General features: G+C 35.8%; 1 protein-coding gene across 1 annotated transcript in view; it reads right to left on the bottom strand.

Annotated features, from left to right (window-relative positions):
* LOC144436771 (metalloprotease TIKI1-like) overlaps positions 1-23,244 on the bottom strand; it is a 35,944-nt gene extending 12,700 nt beyond the window's left edge. The window contains exons 1-3 of the mRNA XM_078125631.1: positions 22,863-23,244; positions 21,924-22,487; positions 6,491-6,812 (exon numbers count right to left, since the gene is read on the bottom strand). Of these exons, the coding sequence (XP_077981757.1) occupies positions 6,491-6,812; positions 21,924-22,487; positions 22,863-22,982 (1,006 nt within the window). The 5' untranslated portion in view covers positions 22,983-23,244. The remainder of the gene's footprint in view (positions 1-6,490; positions 6,813-21,923; positions 22,488-22,862) is intronic.
* Between the last annotated feature and the right edge of the window lie 659 nt (positions 23,245-23,903).

Genomic DNA, 23,903 nt, shown 5'->3' with positions numbered 1-23,903 from the left:
AACTTTCAATTTTAACATTTCTGGTCTGCAATATTGTTCTTGAGAGTTTGGCGTGTTGAATTTTGGTACTTAGGAGTTACGAAAGACACATTTCCAATATTTTGTACTTTCCTCAATAAAAACAACAACAAAATTTGTCTTTGACGACAATGTTCAGGTTGAGCCAAAATCATACTAGTTCCAAGTAGACCAAAAGATCCATTTTTTTCTACTTCTGTAACCATGGTTACAGCAGTAGAAACAGAAAAAGATCTTTCAGTCTAAGTTCCAATGAGAAAAAATGATGCTATTCATCAAACAATTCTTACAAACCAGATGACTGTTAGGTTTTTCTTAGAATGAAATTTAAGAAGAAAACTTTTTTTTTGACTACATTAAAATGTTTTGTGCCAATTGTTAATACACTTTCTGATTTTCCTGTCACTTTCTCAAAAAGATATATATAAAACCAAAAACTCAGACAGCGTGAGAGAAGTGACAGGTTGGGTAATTAGATATTACTCCCCAATGTTTTTCTTTTTCAGCCAAGGAAAATACAAGTGACCTAAGGGGCTTTGTTACTATGAGTTGCGAGACGAGTAGTGACAACCCCTTAGGTCATGAGTATTTTTCCAGCTGAATGAAGAAAAATATTATACCAGCACCAGTAACATCAAAGAAAAATCGGGCATTTTTGAAAATTTTGATATGTCGAACACAGCAAAACAAGTGACACATTGTTATGAAATAGACTAGCTCACACTACCGTGACAAAGAACAACCAGAGCATACACCATATTTTTTGTTGAACCTGGCTTAGAGCATGGTATAATCCATATTACACAATTTATTTTAGCTCTTCTGTTTCCATTTGTTTACAGGAAATGGTTAATGGGATGGTAGGACACCAGTCCACCCATGGTGGTAAAAGAGACCCTTTTTATCCCATTCAATTGTCTAACAGTGCTTTAAACAGTCTATTACATAACACATCAATTATCTTAATTACCTAACAGTTAACATTACCAGCTTTATGACCACACTACTTATTATCGAACACACACTGTGATTTTTACACATGCTATTCTTCAAACTTTCCCTCACTTTCACTGCAGTCCTCTTTGACATGTGACATGGGGGGAAAAAAAGTGTTTCTTGTAAAATTAATCATTATCATCATAGTTGTGGTGTGTGCATGGATGACCTTCTGTGATAACGCATCAGTGAACTACTAATTGGAAGGATATAGTGTAGAGTAGAATAGTGAACTTTTTGTCAACAACATACTGTTGATATTGGTCATGGAAAAAGACACAGAACAGAGGGTTTGGCAATATGTTAATGTACTTCACAAAGTGGCTGCTAACATACAGGCCAGTTCTTATCCATTATCACCCTTTATGAGGACATTAGTTTACAAAAGACAGTCAACAGCCATTTGCATTGCATTACATGGACTTTCTGTCATGACAAGTTCTCCCTAGAGAGAGTGCTTTCTTTTTGGAAGCCCTACCACAGTCAGTGTCAATTCGGACACGTCTACTCACTTCTCAATCGTCTACACAGTAAATCTGATGAATGTTGATTTTGAAAAATGACATTCTGAATTCAATTTGGCAGTTAAAACCCAGATAATCTTCTAATTTATGCTTTGATCTATTCAATAGTAACCATCGGAAATGGTCAAATAAACTAAAATATCACCCCAAATTTTTATGGACTGTCACTTAAAATAGTACTTGATAAGTAAAAAGTTTTAAAACTTAGTTCTTGCTTTTGCTGTCATAAAAGCTATCTCTACAGATCAGATGAAAAAAAATACATTTTTTTTATCAGGCCGAACAAATCAGCTACAACTTTGAGGTTTCAGTCATGAAATTCCAAATGTTCTATAAAACATTTCTGTGGTTACATTTGTGGTCACTATATCTATCATTAAAGTGATTATTACAAGGCATAAAGAGTCTCTGGCACAGCTGGTGACCACACTTTGATGGTGAACTCAATTAAACCCTATATAAGCAAAGTTGAACACATTCAAACAAATACACAGTATTCATAGCCTGATTCATTTATATCATGACTGCGCATCTATAATAGTTCAAAATCGATAATTTTTTCATGACTTTTCATAAAGTATGCTTATGCCAGTTATATTTTGCTCCTACATTTTTCTTTATTCAACAGGAAAATATTCCTTCATGTATACTACTTGCCTTTGACTCATAGTGACAAGGCCCCTTAGGTCACTTGTATTTTCCTTGGCTGAACAAACAAAAGTACATGGAATAACACCTATAATGACTTCCATACTGAAAACTTCAATTTTTCTACTTTGGCCTTGAATTTGAACTCAGTATTGTTGAACAAATCCTATAATCTTATTACCAACATCTTGCTGTGTTGGCTAAATATTAGATTTCAAAAGAAATTCCTCACAAAAGTTTACTGATTGAGGTCTAAAATGTAGTAAGAAATTCAAGCTGGTTTTGTAATAAATTACCATTTCTTTGCCATAAACTGCACAAAGTAACAACAATTTAGACTTGAAAGTTATTTTCCTAGTCAAAAATGTATGTACACAAGTACTTGGACAAAAAACTCAGTAAGGAACATTGTACAACTTCCTACAACTGGACTTTGTGAGAGTAGAACGTGATATTTTGACTTGTGAACATACTACATTATGGCTTCTGGCAGCAAAAAACATCTCCTGTACTTTCTGTAAATATATATATATACAACTAGGCTAAAAGTTAATCATGTTTACAAACAGTATTCAAAGTTACACATGCTTATCCAGGTATAACCATCTCATCACACGCTGTCATCGAGGCAATGTACCGGAATACAGTCATCGACGACAAGGCAATGTACCGGAATACAGTCATCGACGACAAGGCAATGTACCAGAATATAACATTAACCATTTACTCTATCATGTCCTTTACCAATCATAATTGTCAACATAAATCACAGATTGCAATCTAATTTACAAGTTACAACAAATGTGGTTCTGATGCTAATTCTGTTAAATCTTGCCACGTAGTGGGGCACAGACCAAAAGTCAAAGATTGTTTTCCACTGCATGAATACTAAAATTTTAACCGATACACACAACATAATTTGATAAACTCAGTTACTGTATAATAAAAGCAATTCTTATGAAAGCTTATGAATAGAATTCTCTTTATAAGAGAACAAATGTTGTTTTTGATGAGCCATTTTTCATCTCGCGGCAGATCTCACGAGATCCTGCGAGTGCCATTGAGTCCATACCAACCAACCAACTGATGAGGGTGGTCAAGCTGAAATGGTCAAACACTTAGCAACACTATTGTTCTCAGCATCATCGCACATGGCTACGGAGAAAGCTTGACCACGATCACATGTTTGACAACTATTGTTGCTAGGCATTATTGGCATATTTCGCTAGATCTGCAACGAGATGTAAAATCCCTTTTGGCAATGTATCAGTATCATACACACCCACAAGTTCATATACATTATACGCTTGTACACATAACTTAAAGACTCGCTGTTGGCATTCAAATCTATCACTTTATTACACCTAGTGTAATGCCGTATTCTACATGTAGCACAACATTCTGTGCTGATCAAATCTTACATGTAAATTAATTACTACCAAGCAAGCTGTATTCCATTTGGAACATCTATAAAAAAAACAATAATGTTATATTGCATCCACACATGACTAAAAATTACCTCTAAGACTGGGAGATAGAATTAGGTTGAAAACATAATTTACATATCAGGAGCACGACGTGCGGCCATGCAATTACAAGTGCACACACGCACGCACGCATGCATGCACACACACACACACACACACACACACACACACACACACACACACACACACACACACACATATACAAACTGATTATCCGTTTATATAGAACATGAAAACTTGGGTTATACTTATATCATTATAATATCTATTTCCCTCAAAATATGAATTTAATAGTAATTCAATAAAGATAAGCCTTTGTTTTATTAGGATTGCATTTCATTACATTTTTATTTTCATCAATAAACAGTTCCCAATCATGTTATTTTTAATGCTACTTAATTTCATTTTCTTCATTGAACCACTTTCTGATTAGATTTGGTTTTAAATAATAAATGCCCAATAAAAGAAAGTAATGCACTTAAAAGTCTTTATAAAAAGTTAATAGCATAAATGGATCAAAGCATTTCAGTCACTGTTGTAAAAATAAAAGTGTCAACTTAAAAGCTGAATGTTTATACTTTTACTCATTAAGTTCTTTGGTCTCCCTTACCACAAATGAAACAGGTAAAAGTATAGTTCAACTATACTTATTCTAAACTTAGAATTCTTCGGTCTATCATTTAAAGATATTTCATCAAATCTTCTGCACCAGATTACTTTTCGATGTTATTTATTCAAGTTTGGGAGTCTGGAAACCATGGTAATGGGGAGGGAGAAGAATGGAAAAATTTCCACAGATTTCCATATCTTATACCTGAACTTTATAGCGAGGAATCTCGGTAGAAAATAAAACACGTGGTTAGGGAACTTTTGGTAGACTTTACTACCCTTAAAAGAACACTAATGCTGGAACAGGAAAGACTGTTGCTTCATTTATCCTGAATTATACCATACGCAAAGCCAAGACATTAATGTCTTTGAACAGAAAATGTGGATTATATAACCTGGTCGTACGATGTCATGACAACCTGTGTCTACGTCACCAGTTCTGTGGTGCTCAAAATATGAGTCTAAACATTCTAAATCACCTAATTATTTTTCCCGGTTTTGCCTGAATTATGCTTGAGGAGGTAAAATTATATTATTCCCCAATATTTTCTTCCTTCAGCCAGAAAATACATGTGACCTAAAGGTTTGTCACTATTCGACTAGTGACTCATAGTGACAAGGCCTCTTAGGTCACTCATTTTCCGAACAAAAAAAAAATATTGGGGAATAATATCTGATTATTCTGTCACGTTTCAGTACAGAAACAGGATACAAATATACCAATTATACACTTTGTCAACTGTCATTTCCTATTTAGTGTTAAAATATCCACACTTCTTTGATACAATGTCTTGCATTGTTAGAGGCATAAGCTCATTGTCAAGTCATTACCACAAAGGAAAGTGTGGTATTAGTAGGCTATACAACTACGTGCTAACACACACATCCCCACCCCCCACCCCTCCTCCTACCCTGGTGTATTTCCACAAGTAAATAAGGTTTATATTCAATTTGATAACAAAAGTAAACAAATCTTAAGAGTTTCACACTGTTTTCAGAAACACAAGAGAGAGACTTGGTACCATTTTTTTTTCATTCTTTCTGCATTTGTTTTTACTTGAAAAAGATGCAGTGGTAATAATATACAATCATAAACTCAAACCCAAGCATTTATGTTACCTGATATGATAAATTCTGTTTTAGTTATAAACAAAATACTCATGTTACATATCTCTTTTATAATGTAATGACATGAGCTAAATGAAATCCCCAATCATCAGGTTTCAGTAAATTGTGGATGGATATCACCATACACATACGTAGATAAAATGAAAAGGAGAAGTATGCAACTCGACTCCTCCAAGACAGTGACTGAAACTATATATCTACAAGTGTATCAATAGATCTGTCATTACACAATTTACATGGTGTACAAATATATGGTAGAAATCGGAGTCATCTGTCCTATATACACATAAAATCACATTGAACGTACCTAATATGAGACTAGTAATGTTTTGTTATGGGTGGTATGTTCGTCAAATCCCTGCTGGGAGGTGGGGGGGGGGGGGGGGGGGGGGGGGGGTTATTCCCATAGGACATGAATGGGGATATGCCACCCAAACAGGTCAAAACCTTTTCATGAAAAATCACTATAGGTTTACTTTCGTATCTATAATATCCTTATAAGCATACAGTCAGTACCTATTCCATGCTTGAGAATTTTCTCACAATTCTCACACAAGGTAAAATTGTCTTTTATAAGTCAATAAAATCATGCATGTATGCTGAGCAACTATAGCAGCATTCACCTAGGATCTAGGAGCTAGCTGCAGTTTTATTCCCCAGTTATGCCATAGTGTCCCCAACGGCTGGGGTATCCTGGCTGATATATGGGTTTGTCAAGTTTACAATTCCCTTTAATCGCCAGAAAACTGTCCTTAGAAATGGAAAAAGTTATTTGGAAATTGGGCATAGAACCCTGTAAACACTTATCCATGCCCCCCCCCAGTAAAATATAAGTTCCCCTCTAGAAGCATGGATCATGGCAGACAAAACTATGCATATTTTACCAGACACCCCCCCCCCCCTTCTGTTACTCGTGGAGGAAATTTCTTCAACGCAATATGGCAAGTCTGAAAAAAGATACATTCAAAGATTTCATCAAATATATCAGTTAAACATACAGTGTTTGAAACACATGTAGCTGAAACAAATATTCCAATGGCACTGCAGCCCATGTGACCCACACAATAAAATAAATCTCACCTGCACCAAATGCAAAGAAGAAACTCCTCTGTGGATATGTTTCCAGGAGGTCCTGCACCCTGGATGCCATTCGGAAATTTCTTTTGTAAATGAGTTCTCTTCGGAAATAGTCATCAATATTCTCTGCTGTGTTAAAATCATATGATCCGATTGTGGCATTGACAAACTTTGGGACCTGGGTAGTTTCCTGGCTAAATATTACAGAGTTCAGATCTCCACAGTTGTAATGACGGATCAGATCTTCCGTCGTGTATGACGTCCCACTCAGTCCGGAACGCAGTATCTCATGCTGCCACAGAGTTTGGTTTAATGCAAACAGCACCTGTTTAAAAAGACAGAAGATAGAGTTATTAGAAATGCTTGATTAATCTATAGAAATGGAATGATACCATACTCCCACAATGCACCATTCAAGATGGCTGGTTTGAACATTCCCTCAATGCACTATTCAAAGTAGCTGTTTTGACCATTCTCATAATGCACCATTCAAGATGGCCGGTGTGCATATTCCCATAATGCACCATTCAAGATGGCTGGTTTGCTATTTCCCTATTGGTGGGGATGCGATAAATGTATTCGTAATGGCAAGTTGTGCTGACATTGGCCATACATGTTTTGTAAATATGTTGAGGTTCTTGAATGGATTCTGAAAGCGTCCAACTGTTGTTTCTCAAGATTCCACATATACCTATACCAAAAAGAATACAACTTGCCTAAAGAAGAGTCTCGGAAGTAAATCTATTTTTTTTTAAACACTTGTCAAGTTTGCACCTTTACAAGTACTTCCATAATCTTTATTGTTGTACATCACTAAAAATAATCTTTTGAAAGAGGCAATAAAACATTATTATTGTTATCTTTATTATTAATATACCAGTCTCTTATCTGTCTCTTAAAAATTATCAACTTTGAAGGCCACTTTATACATATACCTATTTTAAAGCTATCAACCTCTACAAAAACAAAGTATCGATAATTTTTTTCCATGATCCTATCCTGGGTCACATGTTTCTGAGCCGTGATATGTCAGACATACCCCTACAATTCAGGATCAGGCCAAAGTCTTTTATGTCACTAACATCCATGCATACAGCATGTGTACATGCACGTAGTACTTTCTCAGTTGGTGCGCTATTTCAGTAATATGGAGATGTCTGCTGTATCGTTCAGCTTCTTGTGTTTCGCATATTGAAATTTCATCAACAATTAAGTTGTTATTTGAAACTAGATGTACATAGAAATATATGTCTGGACTTTATTGACTGGTTCTTCCTAAGTTAACACTATGAGTGCAAGCTTAACATCTTGTTTGAAATCTTGTCTATGAGAATACTAACTAGGTATTCCCCCTACACTCTAGAAACCTGTGCCTGATACATGCTAAATATGCTTGCAAAAGTGGCAGGCATCACCTTAACATGAACGACATGAAATATTGTCAAGAGTAATTTCTGGCGAGATGAAGGAAAATATTAGAGAATAAATATTATTATATATAACAATACCTGTGCAAGCGTTACTTATGAAAAATGGGAAATAATGGTAATTTAGACTGTTTTGGTTCAGAATTGCCAAACTGATGGCATAGACGTGCAATGTCACATAATCAACCAGAAAAGTTAACACCATCTTATATTATCTGCTTAAACAAATGCATACATTTACAACCTGACTTTTTGTGATATAATAATACACTGAGTGCTGTTCTCATCCTTCAACGCTGCAGAGTTTTTGTAAACAAACTAACCCAAAGTAAACATCAAGTTAACTCCAACTACAACTTTTTACACATGATAATGTGAGTCTATTATATCCCATCCTTTGGTAGCAATTATGCTACCAAATCAAGAACTACTGCAAAACTTGAACATTGCTATTAGTAATATTAACATTTAATACCAGAAGTGGATAAGAAATGCTGTTAATAGAAGGGACCACTGTACATATGTAAAATCGCAAAGTCATTTGTGTCAACGAGATTTAACAGTTTGCGCTATCCAAGTCGTGACAAATGCTGGGATCTCAGTTTGATAAAGAAAGTCAGATTATTAGGACAAATATGTAAAATTGTCAATGTGAACATTGTCAACATAGCTATGATAATTTCATTGTATTACCCAATAGACAAAAAATGCATGCTGTCAAAAATTGAGAGAGACCAGCCCAACCTATTTCACTTCAGGAAGCCAGACTGCATGTACATAGTGTTGGTTCCATTGACTAACTTAGATGGCAGTTCAACAAGAACATAAAAGAGCATTGTATGGTTTTGACTTAGCCCACAATAAGATGGTCAAGTGTAAAATAAATATTTGTTAAATATTAAGCAGTAGTTCAGTATACATATCCTGTGTTTGTATCATAGTGTCTACATCAACTGTTTATATGGGCTGTATTAGGCCTCAAGGTTACTTCATGCCATGTCAACTTTGCTAACAACCCAGCTTAATACAACATGTCATACACCACAATGTTTCGGTAGGTGTACCACTTTCCCGCCAAAACTTCAATTCACATATTGTTAGACATTTTTTTTAAATATAGAAAATATTTTCAAAATAGTTGTTCAGAATACTTCACTAACAATTCACCATAACATTTCTGTAGGTGTACCAATTTCTCACCAAAACTTCAATTAACAAATTTCAAAATTCGTTAAAAAATATTTTCAAAAAGTTATATTAATATTTTAAATCTTTTTAAAAATTGGTGGTATTCGTCATCAAAATGGTAGAAGTTATGTATATGACAACATTTTTTTTACAAAAAAATATTATCAAGAACAATTTGGATATACTGAGGAAATGCACATACATGTATTAAACTTCTCTTGTAATTGTATTATAGGCCTATTAAACAAATTGTGTGGTTCCAGTTATGCTCAATTTTAAAATAGGTAGGGTAGGTAGATTTTTTTGTTTAATTGTTTTATTTATTTTTTTCTGTGTGAGTGTCTAGTTCAGGTTTTCCATTGTTTCCAACTGGTCTCTGTGTTGTTTACTTCATCCTATCAGATGTACAGCCATTACAGATTGGAAGAACATTTTTTTTAAGTTGATGGCAGTTTCCGCACCCACTATTTCTCATGAGACTTCACAATTTTTGTGATTTTATTATTGATACGTACAAAAAGTTTAGGGTCGGCGGTGAAAAGCTAGATGGGGTCGGGTAACCAAACAATTATTTTTCTTAGGCCCTATTGCATACTCAATGCAATATACTGAAGGCAGTCAGGATTAATACCAGTTACATACAGCTGCTTCACATACAATCTGTGGTACACAGGAAACAGCTCACACCACTGAAACCCCCAGAAGATGCAACTATTTATAGCTACAGGGGTTTGTTGTATCCCAACTGAGCCAATTGAGCTGCCTGAGACACAGACCAGACCAGGCAACCATAAAATGCAAGTGTACTTCAACACTTCCAGGCTATTTTTAGGTCCTGTGTGTGATTTATCTACATTATATCTAGTTTTGAGGGTAGCACTTTAACTGAGGCATGTGCCCCTATGTCTTAAATCACAACACATCATTGAAACTTTTAACTACCAGTGGCACCACTTATTGTGTTAGGGTGAAGGTGACTTGAATCCATGCATGTCCCTCTTTCTCTGGTATGGGATATCTTCAAGGGGGAGGGGAGGGGGGTCATTCATGGTGGTATTTTTAGAAGTTAAAACTTAACATCAAATATTGTGTATATAAATAGAAGGTGATTTCAACACAAATATGTGCCCTGAGATCTCTCTCACTTATATACAAGATTTTACCATGCGTTTATTTATTGTGGTTTAAGAATGGTAAAGTGGGTAAAATCTATCCAGGTTCTGCAGGTGTTTTACCAAAGTTCCCCACCAAAATATGGGTACATAGAAATCTATGCATTAGTCTCCCCCACCCCTCCAGTGGTTCACCTCAAATTGAGCGAGTCAAACCCCAAAATGACATTTGATTTCACCCACAGTTCCCTCAGTAATTTATGTACTTCATTCTCACAAGTTTTCTAAAGCTACACAGAACACTTAAAACTTAACGGTACACTTTCTTTTCTGGCAAAATTTTACTTCTAAAGATGATTCTCCCTTAATAACATCAATATTCACTTACCAGTTACCATAGTGTTTAAATCACTTGTACATTTTACTGTTAAGAGTTTTAAAGTGCCATTAATTTTGGAATTTGGAAGTTTTTTTTAATTGTCTTGTGAGAAAGCTACATGTAGAATATGACATGGTTTATGGTACAATTTTATGGACATGTGTGATAGAATTAAGCATTTGACTCACCGAGGCAAGAAGGGAGAACAAAAATGCAAATAACCTATAGGCACGGGTACACTGTATATTTTCAACATTCATTCCCATAAGTGCTATCATTTCACTTCCTCCTGCGTTTGTTAGCATTAATACAGGATAACTTGGCATGCAGTAAATGTTTCGGCTGGAGGGTACAAAAACATGTATGTCCAGGTTGACTTGCAAAACCACAGAATCGCCATCAGCCAATCAAAATTGCCATAACTGTTTGATGAAGCATGTGATCACCTTCCACACTTTCCACCCTCTCTGATCAAACCTTCCAACACAAACATCACCTTTAATTGTCCAAATATAGCAGAATTTTCATCTTTTTGATAAGAGTACAAATACCAAACACCTTACAAGAGAAAATGATTTGTACAAACTTGTGTTCACTTTCTGCAGTAAATACTTACTAAAAGGAACACTTTTTTTCTTAAATGTTTTAAGACAACAATCTGTATTGCAAATGCAATGTTTCTAAGAATGGTAAATAAATGAAAACTGAGGTTTTCTGTATTTCATAAAGGTTCTCCACCAAAATTGCAGCCTACAGGGTAGGTCCTTAATGCACTGATAGATTTCAGCTACTCTCGCTCTCTCCCCCACTCTCCACAAATATATGTGTATAGCCAAAATCAGCCAGGGCAAAGGAACTACTAAATGATGGTATTAGGTATGTAACATCTGTGCATAATTTAACAGAACTCCCTCCCCTCTCAACCCCTCCTCCCATTCCTAAGACTCCCCCCCCCCCCCCCGAGCATCCAAAAAAGTCACTTGCTCTAAGACCTCTCATTAATTTTACCCAGCTAAATTACCTACCACTTATTTTCAAGGACTTCTAAGTACACACATTAATCTTACCACTGTACAACCTTACCCCTTGTTACACTGCAAATCAGAATTCTTCAAATACTACAGTAGTAATTTATAAAAATAAATCTTTCAATTTTGATGGATTAATTCTACTTTACTCCTCTAAAAACTTTTCCTTAATCCATAAACTCTCTCCTTCAATATGTCATGATTTATTTTCTGGAAACAATGACCTTGAAACAATGGAATTTTGTGTCAGCATACAGTAAATGGTGTTCCATATGTTGCTGGATATTTCTACCTGCAATATTTTCTATATTTTTTTTGGGAAAATAAAGTCAAAAGGTTTCAATATAACCCCCCTTTTTTTGTCAGATTCCACACTCTCTTTTCAAGTAAGAATTTTCACCGAAGATGTACTTGCAAGTGTTTTTGTTGAGAAGTATAAAGCAGCTAAAACCTAACAACATGTAGGTGTAACTGTGTTTGCCTAAAATCCATTCGAATGGGGTTTTATTTTCCCAACTGATCTCTACACTTAGAATGCTTTCTCTACTATTCTCAACTGTTCTATACCCTTAATTCGATTTCTCTATCATTCTCAACTGATCTCAATGCTTTTTATGTATTCTCTACTGTTCTCAGCCATTCTCTATATGTAGAAGGCTTTCTAAACAATTATCAACTGTTCTCTACCCATTCTCTATGATTCTCAACCATTCCCCTCCACATTAGCATGCATTCTCTATGATTCTCAACCATTCCCCTCCACACTAGCATGCATTCTCTATGATTCTCAACCATTCCCCTCCACATTAGCATGCATTCTCTATGATTCTCAACCATTCCCCTCCACACTAGCATGCATTCTCTATGATTCTCAACCATTCCCCTCCACATTAGCATGCATTCTCTATGATTCCCAACCATTCCCCTCCACACTAGCATGCATTCTCTATGATTCTCAACCATTCCCCTCCACATTAGCATGCATTCTCTATGATTCTCAACACTGAAATAAAATACATTCTCAACTACTCTAAACACCAAGACTTAATTCTGCTCTCTACTAGTTGTGTGCTTAGTCACCCCTATTCAGAATATAAACAATTAATACAGAGTACACATGATTTATCGTTCGTTGGCTCCCTCTCTATTAATAGAAACCAAGGCTGCACATCTAAATCCCTTGCAACCACTTCAACATGCAATGTTCTAGTTTTCTGATTTATTTGACACATAGTCTCAAGGACATTATAAAATGCAATTGAGCATTTAAAGATAAACAAAGTGAAAGCTGTGGAAATGGTTGTCTGCATCACTATAAGCAATGAGATACCCACTGATTTTAGTAGATAACAATTACAGTCTTAAACAACAGTGCACAAATTTGTTCCATAATGATGCACGAGTCATTATGGTTCACAAGCTTAGAAATATATATATGTAGCACTCTTTGCGTGATTCTGATATACTTGAGAAGAGTTCTCCGGCAGCTAAGGAATTCTCAATCGCTGTACGACGGCAACCTGACTTCTCACTTCCCACTCAGTTGCCGGGACTTGACTTCAAGGATTCCGCAAGTGCACTGAGAGAGCCACCACTGCTAAAGGAATTTGTTCCATTTTAAGAACGACACAGAGTAACAAAGTAACAAACTGACTTGAGCAGTCGGTATGCCTATACTGAAGTATCAATTATCCCATACACCATCCTCGTCATTGAGCAGCGTCAATTAAAATGAAAATTTAATGAAGTAGCAATGCCCTTATGACAAAACCGATTTGCTTTGGTCTTTTATCGTTCTGTATTTGGAAACATAACAAGCAAAATATACACGATAGGGGATAGATTTTACTGCCTAGTCTCTGTGAGATGTACTATTATTTTTGCTTGAAGGAACAATGCTGTCCAAAAGCCTCCTTAAGGAAATACAGACATATATCAATTTACACAGATTCATGTTGAAACTAATAGGATCAATGAATGCGATGTTTTTCTTCATAATTGGCATCGTTAGGCGTATTTTTTTAATTACATGAGATAAATTTCACATCAACCTTTGAAGTTACTTTTCCCCACTCACTTACATTTCTGAGTTCATTAAAACATTTCAAATCAAATTTTCACATTTGCCAAATGAGTCATCAAATTGAAAAAAAACTCTAGTTAGTGCTTTCAACGGACAGCTGTACGTACTGTGAAACCTACAAGTGTGCGAAATTCCTGAAAATAAAGGAAAAGTACATTTCTCATCAATTTCAGTGAACAAGGTCAACTATTTCCAGATTCCTGCGTGACTATCTACGACATAACCTAGGCAAATAAAGTTGATTTAATGTTATCTTCATCTCGTTACTGGTGATGTGTTTATAATGTATGACATGTCTCAATATCTACAGAGATGCTACACCATAACGCCATGTACTTATGATCAATGGAATTCTGCTCTGACATCAAATTCCAGCTTGAACCACTGAGAAACTGACACCATTCCAAGGAATACACATGACAAGGAATATCGGAATATCACATTCCCAAGTATCATCCATTCTAATCATTCTACCATTCCATTTTTTTCCCGCAAATTAAACAAAATTTGGGGGCCCCCAGATCAAGTATAATTGTTGATGTAATAGAGAGATGTAGAAGCCAGATTCCTACTGTCAGTAAACATTTATGTTTGTATTACAAGTTCCACAGCAATTTTTAAGTCAAATCAAAATAAACCTGCAACGTCCCTACTGTCTTACCCCCTCCTGCGTAACATTGCGGTTACATACGTAGACGCATAAACAATCTTCCTAGTTCTACAAGTTGAGGAAACGTGCAAGAAACCTTTATCAGTTTAGGTATATGTTTGTTGAATAAACTGAGATCGGTCCAACTACCGAGAAACTGCATTGACATTTGAAGAAATGTACATATGAAAGTACATGAAAGTAATTATTACTATACGGTATATGAGTTGATATGAAACAACACAAACTTGCTACCAATTTGATTGAATTAAAATCTTTGATTACATTGATAACAAGGTATAACTGCCTCATCATTTGTGGTGAATATTGGGGTCCATTTTGTACGTAAAAGTGACAGATAAAAAGTCTTCTATGATATCCCTCTCTGATTCCAGGGTTTTGAAACATTTACCAAATAATACAGTGATACAACTTTAAAAAGTGAAATGAACAATTCTTTGGTGAAGCAAGAACACAATGTCACATTACTTTTTTATTCCTTGCATATTCCAAGTTATCTATCAAATTCAAAAGCCTAGATATTTTAGGAGTTTTAACAAAGATTTTGATTTCAAAAAAGAGAACTTATATTTTTAATTTGGGAGAGACAATTTTTTCCTGAGTAAAGTGTACAAATTTGATATAAGATGATGGAGCTTGATTCACTTTTGTGAAAATATTTTTGAAATGTATATGCGATATACATATAGTGACTGGGTACAAAGATGGCTTGAACTGCCCGTATGATATAAATAAAATGTCATTAACATGTTCATATTCCATAATATCACTCAGGAACTCCAGAAAATTTGTTGGACTATATGCACAACTTTGTTGATTCCTTAAACTTGGGTGGGAAAGTGATGGTAAGTCAATCAAACTAAATAATTCTTTCCACGAGTTCAAAGTACTGATAATAAAAAGAATTTATGATTGTTGAGAAATAGCACGTTCACATGTTCTGTGGATTACTTGTCCTAATAAAAAACATGTTGAGCTTTTTCCATCAAGAGAAAAAAAAAGCAACAATTTTTCAAAAAATTAAGTATCCAACTGATGCAAAGTGCTCTCTACTCTGAGATGTAGCCTGGTGTTTATCTGATGAGATGCAATGTATTTACTGAAGAAATATACATACAAGTGCCTGGATGACAGAGACCTACAATTTTCCCACCAAAAAAAAAAGGTTTTTTTTAAAAAGTTTTTTTTTTGGAACTTTTTGTCACATTCTAACTTCATTTTGGTCCAAAGTTATAAAGACTATACTCATTACAGATTTCACATCAAAATTTTGGATGAAAAATGATTAAATAATCCAAAAAATGTGGTCTACAAAAATGTTATCGTGCATGTTTGATCGCAAGTTCACAGCTTGGAAGAATGGTGATTACATAGCTGCGCATCTATCAGTGGTGGGCTTCACTCAACAGTCTAAACAACAGGCTCTTATTGCAATAATATTCCAGTAGCTATGTTTTCATTGCACCTTTTAACAGGATCCCAACATTTTGTATTTCTACTAAAACATGGTGGTGTTTAGTACACTATGTGATTGTTTAATTTGTCACAGTGTGATGAGAGCATAGTGAGTGAAATGTTAAACTCTCTCCTAAACAGAAGTCTTTCAAAAAAAAAAACCTTCAAAGTTCTGATATCGACAGCTTAAACCACAACAGACATCAATATCTTCCTGCAGAGTTCTTCTAAATGTCATTATAGAGTGGTGGGAATTGGTTCCATCCTATGATTTCTTAAAACTATTCAAAGTCGATCAACTTATTTTATGCTGACATTTTTCACATTATTTTTTCTCAAACTAGATTAAAAGCATCGAAATGAAGCAGGATGTGTTAAGATGGCACAAGCTAAGGTTTTAAACTTTTCACTCAATTAAAAATGCTTCTATTTCTATAAAAAAAAAAAAGATTAAACAATTTTAGCATAGTGTTAAGTATAGTGTATAGTATAAAATTCCTTGATACAATAAATTACATCATCAGATTGTTTATAACTGATATCTTAATACTAAGTTTGAGTTCAGTCAATTACAAGTGATGGTTAAGTATGCTTCAGTAAGTAGAATACTGTAAGTACCTTTTAGATATTTGGCAAAAGTTATACCCCTAAATGCAGAACTTGGCTTGTGTCCCTTTAATGGGAACCATGTCACTTTTAATAATCCTGGTGACATGTCAGTCTAAATCTGCTACCATAATACTTAAACTCAGTCTCACTATTGTATTAACAAACTGCTACTTTGTTGCCATTGATAGATGACAAATGACTACATTTGGTTACAAATTATCTCAAATGTTACCAAGTGTAACTGATTCTACCCTACTAATTGACTATTTTATGTTCTACTCTATATTTTATGTGAAAACTAAAGCTACAAACTTATCTGACTTCAAGAAATTGTGTCATGGTATGAGAAAGATTCTTTTTTTTTTACAAACATTTTTCCAGGCCAGGTACACGTACATGCTGAACGATTATTCTACATGAAGTGAGAATGAAGGGAAAAGTATTTTGAGATGTGAATATAAGTAGGATAATTAACATCCGAATACTCCATGTGTATTGGGGAAACAAGGAAGGAACCTGGAAGTATAGTTGAGATAAGTATGGAAATAAAACAGCACCTACGAACGAGTCTTCCTTGTGTATCGAGAAAGATCTGATAATGGTAAGGCCTAGTAATTTTAACTTTTCACTATCTTTGTTATTTTTTGCCCATCGAAAAAAATATTAATTCTTTATTCACAATGCTTATACATGTAATTAGCTGAATTACCTGTCTACTAGTCATTCTTTGTACACTGACTTGATGTTCATGTGTAAACAGAATCAATAAATTGTCCAACCACTTCACTGATGTTTGACCACAATTAGGTGATTATGCATACTTCAGCAAATACAAGAAAAGTCAAAAATAATGATAAAAATGTTTTGTTTTGTTTTAAATAATTTGTCACCAAATGTACAGATACTGGAAAGTGGTAAAGTTGACTTTCTCACATTTCTCTGATAATAATTCCATTGATACAACTCTGTGTTGTTTACAAATTCAGCAAAGATATTGACAATATTAGCTGATAACACCATGGTGGCCTTGAAATTACCTTGCATGTACTTACAAAGTGCACAGTAAATGTAATGCAGAATACATCTTTAATCGTATGGGGGGGGGGGGGGGTCACTTTATTATGCATTTGAATCACCCCTCTAACAGAGATGTCAGAACCTTGAAATAGTCAAAATGCTGACAGCACATCAGTGAACATGCAACACACTATCAAAGACAGAAAGAACATATCAGTAAAATTTTGATAATTCACCTTTCCATGACCCCTGTTAACTTTTACAATATGAGAGAAAACACACTTTGAGAGATTCAAAGATTTCTTTCATGAAAGTAATTATTACTATACGGTTTGAAAATTGAAAAAAAAATACTAACGTGACATTTTTCTTTGAAAAAGTCATATGGGAACTGAATTGGGCAATAAGAAAGAAAAATAGCAATTACTGTTTATAATTACATTCAAATAGTGTTCTTTCAAGATCACATTCCATCCCAATTGGAACATATTAGATGTTAATGGCAACATCTTTGAAGATGTTATCTATTCTCGGTGACTACAAATTATGTTATTAAATTATTTAATCCCAAATTATTAAACCAATCTGTAGGTTGTAAACTTTATCAGATTTCAGCTATATGTATAGAATAGGTAATCCAATCAGTTTATGCAACATAGAGTTATATCTGGTATGCTTCTGGTATGCTTCAAACAAACAAACAAACAACGATAAACAAACTTATCAAAAAAATTACAAATATATATATAAATAAATAAGAATAAATTATTACAAATTAATAACATCCCTTGATATATAAAATGAACTATAATCTCCAAAAATGTTGTGTTGATGTAAAATCAAAGGATAATTTGATTTAATTAATTTGACGAATAGCTTTGTTGACAATTGTACATTAAATGAAATGACATTTAAAAATTATTATGTAAATACATTTTGAAATAGATAGGATATTTGTATATCAGGGAGTTGCCATGACAACTTGTTTTTTTCTTTAAATTTGTGATTGTCAAACAGTTTGCATGATATTTTTCCTAAAATCATGGAATTGTTTCTAGGCAATGTAGAAAATGTAGAAAAGACTTGGTTGTCTGAATACCATCATTGTTTTCCATTCCCAAAAGTATGCTACAGGAAGACAATTTTTTACATTTTTTCAGTTGTTCATTCTATCCCATCCCAGTCTTGACTGAAACTGCATAATTGGAAACATTCAAACTTCACTACATGGATGTTAGACTTTCTATAATTCATTCAGTATGGCACCACACTTACACCCTCAAAACATACATAGTTGATTCAAAAATCCTACACCCATCCCAAAGGAGGGTAAAATACTTGAGAGGTCAAAGTGCAAAAGTCAAAAGGTCAAGTATCTGATTCCCTCAGCATTTTAAGGTAAATGCTGTATATTTCAACTCCTATGTCTCACTTGCAGCTTTATTACATCATCACTACCTGCCAATTTATCATCAAAATTGTTCTATCTGATTTTTGTACTTTCTGAATTTTATTTTAGACCAAGATTTAAAAAGCAAATACAAGAGTTCTCCTACAGCATTCACAGATTTAAGGGTTCCACCCTACAATTTCTTGGAGAAAATTTGAAATAATTATCAAAACTGATTCGTTAATACAATTTCCAAAACTTCATTTCCGGGGAACTCTGACATGCTGTTTAGCCTACTGGATATGATTATCAATATTCAATTTTTAACTTTTACACAAAAAAATCACATTTTATTGTGCGTTTTTTTCAGAAACTACTTTTTCATTTGTTTGAAATGAGTACATCTGGAAGGAAGTGTGTATGTTCAATTTTGGACCAAAATAAAGTTTAGAAATTTAAAAAAAAAGTTGTGTTGAGAATGGTGTTCTGATTATATTCGACAGATGTGTGAACTGCACTTCTGACATACAAACTGACACAGTCTTTACAATGACAATTAAATACACACTCTGCATTCAGGATGAAAAGTTTCTACTGAAACACATTCTTTGACTCTTCAACAGGCTTTATCTGTACTAGTAGCTAAACTTGGCTCCGTGGGGAGAAACATTTCTTTCATTGTAGAAGGCTTTAAAAAAAATCCCCGATTTTCAAGTGTCTGTGTATGGCCCACTTGGCAATTCTAAGCCCAAAGTCTCTTAACGCTTGTCCAATCAGAGTACATGCAAACAAACTCAAAGAGGGAACCGGAAAAGAACTATCAAACAGTGACAATAACCACTATGAAAAGGCAATTTTTGAAGTAGCTTCTAACACCAATGCATACATGTAGCTCTTAAAATGGAACTTCTGAAGATTTCATATTAACTCTTGGGAAAGTATTTATCCGGCTGTAACATATTTCATAATGTATATACCATAGATTTGGCTGCATGGCTTATTGGCTTTTTACTAAGCAGATAAGAATCACTAACACAAGATGAACACAAACAGTTTCTTGTAATAGTATTAGTTCACCTAAAAAGGATTGACTGTACACAAAAATAATGGTAGTGTCCTACACAAAAAACACTCTCCCAGATTAAGAAAATAAAGACAGTGAGAAGAGAATGGCCAGCTCTAATCCCATGATGGTTGAAATAGCCTGCCAAGTGCAGTGCTTATTAAATTTCAATTAACTAATTATCCCTAGTTCATCCCTAGAGAAAGGGGGTCTGGGTTATTGCTCAAGCATGTCGTCCCTAACCCACTCTCTAAAACAGCATACCCCTAACATCTCTGTTCCCAAATTCACGCTACAAGAATTTAAGAACTAGGTCTTGCAGGCCCTACATCACTCTCAAAGTGATCTACTTACTAGATACTTGGTTCCCAAGTTCAAGTTTCAAGGATAAAAGTTTGAAGTCTTCAAGATCAATAACGGAAGGTTAATGGTGACCAGAAGACTTTGAGCATAACAGGGTAGAAAATAATGGAGCTATGTACAACTACATAAGCACAGAGCATGTTCCATATGTCATGAATGGCATGCGAGAAGCCTACTGTAAATTCATTGAATACTTCCACTATGCCACATGCAGAACTAATTCACAACCATAACAGTGACAGTACAACACACAGAGCTTGCCTGCTAATTTTGTAATACTAACTATGATATAAATTTGTGTACAGTTTGTCTAGTACTCCCACTATATACTAAACTTGGTTGACACAGTATGAGAAACAAACAGAGCAGAGAGATTGGACACAGTTCTCCTCAAATATGCCACTGGAATACCAGTTATTGACAAATGTTTTGGCTGCTCAGACATTTATGGTACAAAAATAAACAGGACGGCATTAATGTGTTTATGGTAACACAAAAGTCTCATTAAATGCCCTATGGTACACTTCTGAAAACAAATTACTGTCCACACAAACTTACCGAGTTGTTTAAGTGACTACACTTCTAAGTGGTGACAAAAAACGAAGCCCTAAAGAGAGAGAGAGAACTAGTGGAAACCTGAGTTAGGAGTGGTTACTGTGCTCTGGGCGTTTTAAATTGCATTATTGGGGTCAGGGCAAAAAAGCTCGAAGTACATTTTGGTCTGCTGCAATAGTCTAAGATTTTTAACACAGTAAGAATACACACACTTTAAACGTTTCCTCGCAGTAGTATCGAGTAGCCGCTATCATCCGATCCGTTGCAATACTATTTGATAACGTTTGACCTCGTGTGGCGGCTTCAGTATTGCGATCTAAAAACCCTAAACACAAATTGGGTTGGTAGTGTGTAACATGTTTCAATACAATTTTATAAAGAGTGGTTTCCACCATTGCCTTTTTTGAGCAGCATACCACTTTTCACTTTTTTAATTTGACTTTTCCGAAGTTAAACACGTTTTGTTCGCAATCGCGTACCAATCGTTATAATGGCGGCTGGTCCCGATCGCTTGTTCATTCTCACAACCCATCTAAATGTAATCTAACGATCTACACCTATATACAAACTGTAGTGAGTTTTTCATGGGGACTGTCGCCGTGTCGCCACTAAATGTCCACAATGTTCGAGTTTGGCGATGGCTTCCCTAAATCCTATAAAATTGACGTATTAATTAGCGAGTCAAAGGCTTACAAAAGCTGGAGAAATTAGCTATAATTCGTTGTATTGATCGAAAGAATTTTGCGGCATAGTGCTAATCGCGCTAAGCAATTTTCATGCATAAATAGCCATTAACACAGTTGAAGTAACACAGCGGCTGTGCCATCACTCGTCAAGTCTCTCTACCATGAAATGAATATATGTAAGTGTCGGCATTGGTAAAACACCGATACCAGTCGAAATATGTTGAGCTTCACCAGTCAAGTGTGAGAAAGTTTTATTCCGAGCATCAGTAGCTGGTCCTATAAAATACTTCAGAATTGCCCCCTTTGAGGCGTGTCCCACTGAACCGTGTATCCCACAGCTCTTGAAGGGCTTCTTTTCGTCGCATACCTGTTGTGTACTAATAAACAGCTTTTGAGAAGGAGAAAACTCACCTGAGTAAAATTCAACCCGTTCAGTGGTATACATTGTTCGTCAACTTGCTCGACTGCACCCGTTCTCTTGTTCAATCTCTTCGCTTCTTGTGCCAAAAACAAATCCAACACTGGCACGCCGCGAGATTTCACATCGCTCTCTGTCAGCGAGTTCACCATAAGCATGACCCAAACCGGTCTTTTGCGTTCCCAGTTTCCAGCTATTGCATTAAATAAATAGTCCGCGTATAACCCCCTCCCTCGTTGGTCCGCCGTCATCCAAGTCGGCATCATTAACTTCACATAGTCTAAATGCCGTTTCAGTCTCAAATAGAGACTTTCCGGCAGAACGTCGCTGAGATTTTCTCCATGCGGCAACATCTGGCAGTTAGTCAAAGCTGAAATCGTATATGGATCCGTAAGATCTAACTCGAAAAATATATTATGACTGTCATCAAATGCTTGTTTTGTACTTTCGGGTATATAGTCCCAGACTCTTGAATACGGCACGTGGATCGTACCAAAGAGGTAAGCTGGCGGATCTCGCCGAACTGTCCACAAAAAGGAATTTTTATGTCCATCCACCTAATATTGGAAGAAAGAGGTAGAAAAGTTGGCACTCGGGTAATTTACTTAATAACATTATCGAAAGTGTGAATGAAAACTCCAATACACTAGCATGTACGGTAGTGGACTGAATGTAATGCATTTATGGGAACTCACACAATACAACAACTGCTTCACGGATAATAAGCGACGTAACTACATTCAATGGGACATTTGTAAGAAGTTAGGCAAAATGCATGTATGTATGTTTACGTGTGTGAGTCGGTCAGTGAGCTGAGCGTATGGGCAACGGAACTGACACATTTCACATGGTATAACTACTTCAACCACGGCAAGTCGACACCAACCACGGCAAGCCGACACGTTTACCCAGCCATACAGTACTCGACTTACCCCCGTCGACTGCTCACATCGTAGTCTCTCCCTCCTCTCGTCTGGTGATATGGTGTCGACTTTGTAAATGTTCTGTAACATTAGAATGGTCAGCAGCTGTAATACCGCCGAAGCTCCCATAACTCCATACGATCCGCGGTCACAACTTCAAGAAATCGGTCGATCAAAAAACGCGACAGCTGTGCGGGTGACACTTGACTTAACCGATTTAACAGTTGTCAGAGAACCAAAATCTAAGTCGAAAGAGCAAAGTTTTGAACTGTTTTTCGGGGTGTACAAAGACTAACGTTGTAATGTATGCAGGCCGAAGGCAAGTCAACGGAGTGGTGTCGGTCGAAGATTAGCATATACTTGCAATCGCACTCTTTGAAATAACAACACGACGCGGTAAACTATTCGTGTTGTGAAGGCGTCCGATATACTTGTGCACAGCGTTGTCTGCCAGCGGTCACATCGTCTGCTCGTGTGTCGCATCTCGACAAGCACCTCAGATGTAACTCGTGGAGACTTGTATCTGTGAACGTTTGCGTTTCACACTAGCTGTGATCCATCATGTTTCGAAGGGTTGTGCGCTTTCAAGGAGCAAAGCTTTGATTGGATACGAACGCTGTATATAATTAGTATCGTTCACAGTAGTTGGGTGGCCTCGGGAAATGGACGGTGCCCATCCACGTGATAAGTTTTTGACCAATCAAAACCCAACCAAGTTCAGCGATCATGACTGGGTCACTTGTTGCACATGTATGAAAGATTATGACGAAAAACTTTTGATTGTCCGTCTTGCGGAAAGATTAGAAGTGAACGCACAAGAAGGACGGAATGTATTCAAAGTGAAAAGAATGCTGGTGTAAGTAGACGATGGCAAATTAATAAACGTTTCCGCTCGTTTCTTATCAACTGAGACGAACTATGTCTCGTCAACCATCCGCCAAACCACTTCGTGCTCGACCAACTTCGAGTCGGAAACTGGGAAGTCACCACTACAGTCATATTGCTACCCGCGGCTACTGAATTACGCCTAAATCACTGAATGGGCACGCA

This window comes from Glandiceps talaboti, chromosome 6 (assembly GCF_964340395.1).
Source record: "Glandiceps talaboti chromosome 6, keGlaTala1.1, whole genome shotgun sequence".
NCBI lineage: Eukaryota > Metazoa > Hemichordata > Enteropneusta > Spengelidae > Glandiceps > Glandiceps talaboti.
Note: the sequence above shows the minus strand (reverse complement) of the source record. Positions and strands in the feature narration are given on the sequence as shown.